This window comes from Coptis chinensis, chromosome 6, assembly GCF_015680905.1.
Source record: "Coptis chinensis isolate HL-2020 chromosome 6, ASM1568090v1, whole genome shotgun sequence".
Classification (NCBI taxonomy): Eukaryota; Viridiplantae; Streptophyta; class Magnoliopsida; order Ranunculales; family Ranunculaceae; genus Coptis; species Coptis chinensis.
Window position 1 is genome coordinate 26,036,410 of NC_141461.1, and position 8,931 is coordinate 26,045,340.

Genomic DNA, 8,931 nt, shown 5'->3' on the forward strand with positions numbered 1-8,931 from the left:
GATTTCAAGATTTGCTCACGTATCTGCTGTGCTTAATCTTCTTAGATGTGGGAATGGGCCATCCACTTATCCACTAATTATCTACGAACTTATTATAAGGCCATAGTGAAACATACATACAGTAGTAACAATAATTGGATATAGCCTTAACTCTAATTACTTGCGCTGTTTTTATGAGTACTGAGAGCATCTTTAGAAGATAAACCAAGAAAACACCAAATTTTTGAACCAAACCAAACACCAAACCAAAAAAACACCAACCAACTTCAGGAGAAACATTAAATATTCTACATCAAATGACGCGGTGTTAGATAAACTGTGCCGTATAGCCCGCACAACTTTCTTAAAACCGCGCCACTGAAGCCCATCTTAGAAGCCCAAACCCACGCGGTTTTCCAGAAACCACATGCTATAATATTTTAACCTTCTAATCCTGCGTGGTTCTCTTCATTTTTCATGTTCCCTCTACTCCTAAATTCATCTCCTTAGAAAAAAAAAAAAAAAAACTACCGAAACTTTTGATGATTTTTCAATGGATCATTCATCTTATTCTGATTCATTTTCTTCTGATTCATCTTCTTCTTCTTCATCGAGCTCAAGCTCTTCAAATGATAACACTGCAATTAAGCGTTGTAAAAAATTAGTGGCTATTACTCTACCTTTGGTCTGACATTGTTTGGGTTTATTACGTTAGCAAGAAGCTGAGTCTTCTTATAAATCACATGGTGGTTCGAAGAAAGGAAGAAAATGCAAGAATCGTCAGTACGAGGCAACACTGGCTCGTGTAAATGCTAACTAATTCAGCGCAAATTCTATATTCACTGACCATGACTTTCGACATCGATTTCGTATGGGTGAGTCATTATTTACTCGTATTTTCAATCATCTTAACCATAATGTACCATATTCTTAACAAAAAGTTAATAATGCAGGTAAGTTTGGGATTCACCCAAAAATCAAAGTAATTGCTGCTATACGAATGCTTGCTTATGGGTTTCAAGCTGATATAGTAGATGACATGTTATATGTTGCTGAGCCAACTGTTCATGAATGCATACGCTATTTCTGTGATGGAATTATAAGAATTTTTGGAGGTGAATACTTGTGCAAACCAAATGCTACAGATATTCAGCGTTTGCTTGAAGAGTCTGAGGAACGCGGATGGCCTAGAATGGGCATCGTTATGATATGGGCTATTACTTGGCTAACGGTATATATCCTAATTATGCCATCTTGATTAAGCGATTTCTAAGCCGACTGTTGCACAAGACAAATATTTTGCGAAGAAACAAGAAGCTGCTAGAAAAGACATATCGGGTGTTTGGTATATTGTAGTTGTGTTGGGCAATTTTAGCAAACCCGTGCAGGTTATGGTATTTGCAGACCATGGCTATTGTTATGAGGGCTTGCATCATTTTACACAATATGATTGTGGAAGATGAACACGAAACGGATATCTCGCAATATATTCCTGATTATGAAATGCCAAGTAGAGAAGGTGCATCTGAAGATGAACGCCACTTTGTTCTATCTCGTTGGGTATCTAGCGTCGAGAGGATTCGTTCAAAAGTTGTTCATGATAGATTGAAGAATGACTTGGTCGAGGATTTGTGGAGTAGGCGTGGGCGGTGTGGTCAGCATTAATTTATATTTCTATTTGGACTTCATTTAGACTTTGTATTTATTTATCGTTTCAATTTCTATGTATTTGTGTTCCAAGTTTATTTTTATGAATTTGTGGTTTTATGAAAGGATTTGTGTATATGAGAATTTTGAAAATACAAAGTAGACTCTGCCAATTTTTTTTTAGAATGATAAAAAGTATCAACTTTAAATTAAGGTAACTTAAATTAAAAGAAAATATTCAATTAAAGTACATTCTAATTAAAATCAAAATACAAACTCAAATTAAAGTACGTCATAAATTAAAAGACATAAGTAGGAAGTAAATCATTTAGACTATGCACTACTTTGACTATTACCAGTGATATTGCCAAGTCAATTCTTCATTTTTTGTAAAATTTCTGCCTTTTTGAGTTGCCAAATTTCGCTCTCATTTTTGGGTAATCCTTCTAATTTCATTCTTAGTATTTTAGCATTATTTTCATCTTCTTGAACTCGGAGCGCATCTTTTTTCAATTGAAGTTTTTCTTTTTGGATTTAGAGCTTCTAATCCAACGCATTTTTCTTCAATTGAAGTTTTTCGGATTCCATCTCATCTTTCTTCAATTGTCTTTGAGCTTCCAATTCATTGCCTTCTTTGGTGATTTTAGAAAGTTCCACAAGAAAATCATCAAGTTTCTTAGCGGATTCCTCCACTTTAGAATCACCTTCTTCTTTCTCTTTTTGCCTTCTTGTCTTTTTTTTTTTTCCCCAATAGGCCTATCCTCAAGCCCATCAACTTGGTGTGGATCATAATCCATTGGTTGAGTTGTTGCAATTGATATTGGAGCTGATGAACCTCCTTCCCCACTGTTTGACTTCGACTTTTTGGTGGGTCGCAATTCATTTCTCAATTATAGCCTCTTCCATTTGGGTGAGCCTTTCACTATATTATGGCATTGCATCCACTTCCAAACCCCATTATGCATCCCATATGCTATTATTGCTTCCTCAGGCTACCAATTAAGAAAAAACTAAATTAGAATTGAAAAATGTATTTGTGAATCAAAATAACAAATAAAAAGTAAATACTTACAATCATATTTTCATTATAGCCACTTGGAGGAGATGCTTGAATCTTAGAAAAAATAGCATGGAACTTGTTGATATTAGCTTGAATGAGAGTCCAACGGTGTTTCATACTCATGAAGTTGCGTTCGGTCACTCTTCCTAGATTTGCATGAAATGCATTTAGAATCCTACTCCAAAATTCGTTTGACTTTTGCTCATTTCCTATTACACCATCTTGATTAACTTGTAGCCAACTATTGGTAAGAGCAACATCTTCTTCTTGTATCCATAAAGCCCCTCTAGATTTTGCTTTTGGCTCTTCACTAGTCATTGTGGTTTAGAGTAGAGAAAATAAATGAGTGTAAAATCTATTGTGTGAGTGCTTCAATTTATAGTGAAAGAAAAATATAGTTGATTTTTGTCCATTTTTTTATTGAGAGCACACGGTGTTGGAAAAACCACACGGTTTTCACAAAACCGCTCCATAGAGTCCCACTTAGAATCCATGTGGTGTTAGAAAAACCGCGAGAGAGATTTGATACAACACCAAAGCTGGAACCAAATTTTGGCCGATTTGGTGTTTGGTTTGGTGTTTTCATCAACATGTGTCTCTCTTGAAAATGAAAAAATACCAAATTATTGGAAATTTGGTGTTTAATGCTAAGATAGTATCTCACCTAAAGATGCTATAATGGCAGCATAATCTATAGTATACATCAAATTATAAGCAAATCAAGGGGACCCACAAGGTTTGATTGGTCTTACCTAGCTAGGGCTGTCCATTGATCGGTTTGGGTCGGGTTATGGAAAATCCGAAACTGATCTGATAAGAAAATTGGGAACCCAAAACCGAACTGAAAACTATAAAATCAATTAAATTCTAAATTAAATCAATTAATTTCAACCACATAATTGATAAACATATTCAAAATTAATCATAAATATTACTAAAATGTCATCTTATTGATTCGGGTTCATACCAGTTTGGTGTAGAACAAACCCGAAACCAAACCAATATTTTCTCTGTTCGGTTCGGTTTTGGATCGGTAGAGGGCTAACCAAATTACCAAAACCCAAACTATTTTTTTATCGGTTTGGTTTGAGTCGGTTATCGTGTTATTGAACACATTTGATTCTTATTTAATTTAGTTAGGAGTGAACATGCATCCTACGGCAGCGAACTGCATTCAATCTTACATTCAGATCGACTCAGATTAAGTAGAATTTTGGAGTAGTTGAATGAATTTCAATTCACTAATTGGGTGAATATTAAGATATTCATTTACGGATTCTAAGGACTACCAATAATCACTCACTTATTGTATCCTATCATCAAGAAATCCAATTGTCAATAATTTAATTGTAAATAAAATTTACGATGTATGTTGATTAACTTGAGCTAGAATGAGTGAAAGAGAAAAAAAAAAGTAAGACCCAAGTAATGGCTAATGAGAACCTAAATAGATTTATGGGATCAAATAATAATACTAAGAAAGTAAGGAGAGTCATGGGGACACTAATGGAGTCATTTCATACCAACCACGGCAACCAGTAGTCCAGTACCATCTTCTTTGGGTCATACGCATTATGCATCTACATTCTTATTTTAATTTTTGAGTGTACTCTCAATGTTTGTTCCGACATATAACTCTGGTCTCTAAAGTCTAGCTAGCTTTTTGTTAGGTAAGAAGTGTAGGACATATATGGGTCTCTAAAATATAGCTTTCTGAAAGTGCTTTTTAGTTAGTAGAACTGAATCAGGGATTCCATCTCATGCTACTAAAATCATTGTACCTCGTGTACAAATTTGTCTACTAAAGTATTAGCTCTTTTTTCCTCTTTTTCATATACCCGGCCTTCAATCCCCACTTTCTATAGGCAATAATGTTGACATCAACTGGGATAGAGTTCAGAATACAAATTAAAATGTATAGAACGATGGATACTAATGTACATATCTGGTGAATCTAATGGTAAAGAAGAAGAAGAGAAAAATGGATCTCTCTATAAATGGAAACTTCATTGGTGTCAAACAAAGTTAGAAAATCTAGAAATATATGATCAATTAAGTTTTTACCTGTCTACCTAATTTTACCTAAAGTTTGTTCAACAACATTGAACACCAAGAGATCTCATGTTATCTTTATGATTCCTTTAACTTTATTGATATAAGTAATTTGGGGGAGAAAGGGTTGATTGATTGGGTTTGACCGAGTTTGTATGGATGAACTGCCTACGTATCAAGTTCTCACAGGGGGAACTTGAATCAGGTCAGATGTAGTTCCTCATCCTCTTTATATAGGCAAGGTGCCTGCGTCTCTCGCTCTCTTGTGTCAGGTCGGATCCAGGTGTTCAGGTCACTCGCGAGCCATGATGGTGAGTTAAGAACATTTATTGTGAAGCGTGCCTGAGGCTTCAATCTTGATGGCTGTAATAAAGACATACGTTACAAGCCATTGTGGAACGAGGGGATTGAGTGCTATGGAGGTTGCTTCTGGGTGAGATTGTTTACTCTGCTCGACTCACTTTGAAGCGAGCTCAGAGGACGAGTACGTGAGACCGGTTGGCGGTGACGTTGCTCTGGGCGCAAGTTGAATAGGTTGCCTGCCTGAGTCGAGTCACTATGAAGCGAGCTTTGAGGACGAGGATACGAGGTCGGTTGGTATGCTGGACACATGTTTGATATTCGTTGGATGTGAATATTACTCCCTCACACAACCCCATCTCAGTAGGTCGCTTTATATAGAGGAACGATCTGCTAAGAGAGAACGATAGCATGTGTTTAGCATATGTGAGGATGTGAGCAGAAATAACAACCACCTCGTTTTGTGGAATTCAAAAAGATGCTACATAAGGTGACGTGTCATCAAGGGTTTTGAGTGCAATCATGACTTGCCTTGGGAACTGAAAGGTCTTTGCACAAAAACACTACTGGTGAACTGAAGAGCCATTGCTCCCTCCTTTTTTAGAATTTTGCAAAGGTTTTAGAGTACCAGGTCAGTTTCTCTACCATTTTCATATTTGCTGGTTTGTGTTCTTTCTCTCTTAGTAGTCTTGTGTAGGTCTTTGTTCATAGGAAAAAACAACAACGTAAACATGTCTGATTAAGATGACACACGATCTGATGAAGTAATAGCAGAGTCAGTAGGTTTTGAGAGTGAGGAGGTAGAAGTGAGATCAACATCTGTAATAGCTATAGCGAGTAATTCCAGTTCTGTTATGGCGTCTTCTTCTTCTAGTGGTTTACCTCTTAGGATTGTAGATAGAAATGATGTAAATAGTTTTGTAGAGTTAAGGGAAGCTTGTGGTATAGCCGTCAGCGAACTGGCTATTTACGACCTGAGCTCTGTAGAGAACGTTTTTAGTACAGAGTTCGTTCCGAGAGATTATGGAGTTGTGGTTTGTGAGGGATAGTTGAGGGCTGGGATGAGGTTACCGTTCACCAAGTTAACCTTTGACTTTTTGAATATTTGTGAGAAAGCGCCTTGCCAGTTCGTTGGCAATACGTGGCGTTTGTTAAGGGTATTTGATATGTTGAATGAGAGTGGTGAGTACCGTATTGAGGTCGCTGATATCGTGGAACACTTTGCTGTGAAGCGGTCTAGGGCCAATAATTTTAGTTTACAGACACTAACCAAGAAGTCGAGCGTCCTGGATGGGGTTAGTAATAAACCCTGGGAGAAGAGGCCATTGCTGGTGGTTGGAAATTATTGTGCCCCTGGGTTTAGTGTTGAGACTAGGGTTTGTAATTTTGTTGGTATGTTTCTATTTTCTTTGTTGTATTATTGAAAAATAAGTGCTATATTGACCTGACCTTTGAACTGGTTGTCTTTCAGAGGTCGTTATCGTAAGGCGAAGTAAGCGTGAAGTGATTGAGAAGTTCGCTAAGCTTAGCCGAGCTCAGAAACAATCAAGGCTGACCGAAGTAGCGAACTAGTTTGTGGAAAAGGGAGGTCGGGAGATATAGCTGAAGAGAAGGAACCAAAAGAAGTGAGCTCGTGGTCAAGTTGATAGTGAGTCGTCTACTGAGTCGATAATGGAAATGGAAACAGTGGAATTGCTATAAGGGAAGAAAGGAATAAGAACCATGTTGGGTATGGGCGTCTGATAAGAGCCCAAAACTATAGTTTTAACTCCTTGATAATCATACTTTTAGACCAACTATGCGAGTAATAAATAAGAGTTAATGCTGATTACATGTTTTTATGTATTTCAGGCAGTAAAGTCAATTATGTGCAGAAATGTGCCACTTTGGCGAGATAATGAAGCAAGGGTTGGTTGCTAAGAAGTTCTGTGATAAAGGCCAAGATTCAAGGAGACAAAGCCTTTGTAAAGCCCGGTCAAAAGCTGAAAAGTCAACGCGGGCAGAAACAGTGCACAAGTTGGTAGAACTTCCGAAGATCATATCTTTGGACTCAGACCTCGGAATTGGGCCTACCTTACATCAAAACGATCGGCTCGGAAAGAGCTTTCCAATGGTCTAATCCTTGAACAACTCAGAGGAGTAGAAGTGGATGAAAAGTCTGCTGAAGTTGAAGCCAGCTGAAACGGGCTTTGTGGACTGAAGAAATTGGGCTTTGGGCTTGATTTTCCGCCCAAAACATGGCTCCTCAGCCCATACACGAAAGTGTGGATATGGTCTCCTCCATTGTATAAAATAAGACTTAGCTATTAAGTTAGAGATAGTTAGATAGGTTAGAGTAAAAAGTAGCCATTAAAATAGCTTCTAGATCTAGTTTTATTTGAATTCAATTAGTTAAATTAATTAGTTTCAATTCATTGTTTTAGATTAATCCTTTGAATCATTGTTCTTCATTTAAGTTAGATAAATAAAATAGTTATTCTTGTCATTTCAATTTTTGTCATTTCAATTTATTAGATCTAATTTCAATTGTTGTTATTCAATTCTTAGTCATTAATTAGATTTGAAGTATTGGTTAATTAAAAGTAGTAAAGTTCACATCTTTATATATGTCGTTTCGTTATTCGTATCTTGTTGTTCGAATTCACGTTGTAGTATAAAACCTCCACCATTGCTCTCATTAAACTTTGGATTACTAGTCAATTGTAGAAAACTTCAATAATAAGGAACTGAGAGTGGAACAAACTTTTTACTCTACTCTATTTCGATAGAATTGAGAGTATAGAAATCTTTGATAGCAATGTGTAATTTAGTTTAGTTTTCTTGCGTTTTGAGTTTCAACTTTCATTTCGTAGTAAACTATTCTTTTTACGTTTATCAAATGGCGGCGCTGCCATCTTAGTACTCTTTAGTATTGTTTTCTATAGACTTGATAGTTTTTCGAAGTCCCATATCCCACCCACCCTTGTTTGGATTCTCACTGTGGTTGTCTGTTTTAGATTTGCACGTTTCCACTAAAAATTACTCGGAGTGCACCTGCGCCCTGGGCAAGCCAAAGTGGAGCGCACCCTGCGCCCACACGCCTCGAATCTCGAATTTTGCCTGAGCGCCACCTGTGCCCTACCAAGGCAAAAGACAAGCGCACCCCGCGCTCACACGCCTGGAATTCCAACTTTTGCCTGAGCGCCACCTGCGCCCTGTCTAGGCATATTCGAAGCGCCATCCCTCTGAAAAACAGCCCGATTTCCACAGGTTTGTTCAAATTTCCATTGCTTTCAAGTTTTTCGGTGTTCTAACTTGTTATATACACTGAGCAAGCGTAAACAAGACGCTATTCATAAGCGAAGCAAGGAGACTTTCAGGTACTCTTTTCTTCCACACCTCGCATCTTTTGTTAGAGGTTCATACTAGCATATCAGGATTGTTTGGAGTGTTGTTGTTTTAATTAAGATTGGTCTTAGCCTTGCATGAGATTAAGGTCAGGCCGAAGAAAAACACCTAACGTAATTAACCGACAACGTTAACAAACACGCCTTTCTAGTATACCAATCACTTTACCTCTAGCTAACACACCACACACCACACCTGAGATTATGGCTGAAGAAAAAGAGTCTCCTCTCTCAGACTTTTATAAAGCCTTGAGCGATAGCCCTAAATCTTGCATCGTTCTATCAGACCCAGTGGGGGATTTCTGAATACCCCCGAATATATTTAATTTGTTACCCGTTTTTCATGGGTTATTAGACCATGAAAAACCTTATCAGCACATGCGTAGGATTGACCAAGTCCTTACTACCTTCCACCATCCTTCGGTTGGTGCTGAACAAATCAAACTGAGGGTATTTCCCTTAACTTTAGCCGATAAGGCGGCGTCTTGGTTAATTGCCAAAGCGCCT

General features: G+C 37.6%; 1 protein-coding gene across 1 annotated transcript; it reads left to right on the top strand.

The window, feature by feature from the left end:
- Positions 1-850: 850 nt before the first annotated feature.
- On the top strand, positions 851-1,644 carry LOC147492346 (uncharacterized). The gene is made up of 3 exons (XM_086567477.1): positions 851-854; positions 933-1,210; positions 1,384-1,644. The coding sequence occupies exons 1-3, from the start codon at positions 851-853 to the stop codon at positions 1,642-1,644; spliced, it is 543 nt and encodes a 180-aa protein (XP_086423603.1).
- Positions 1,645-8,931: the final 7,287 nt, after the last annotated feature.

What these genes read in the sequence shown, in the direction of transcription:
- LOC147492346 (XM_086567477.1), top strand. An exon ending in GGGCTATTACTTGGCTAACG is followed by an intron (nt 1,211 to 1,383) that starts GTATATATCCTA and finishes TGGTATTTGCAG; the next exon opens with ACCATGGCTATTGTTATGAG.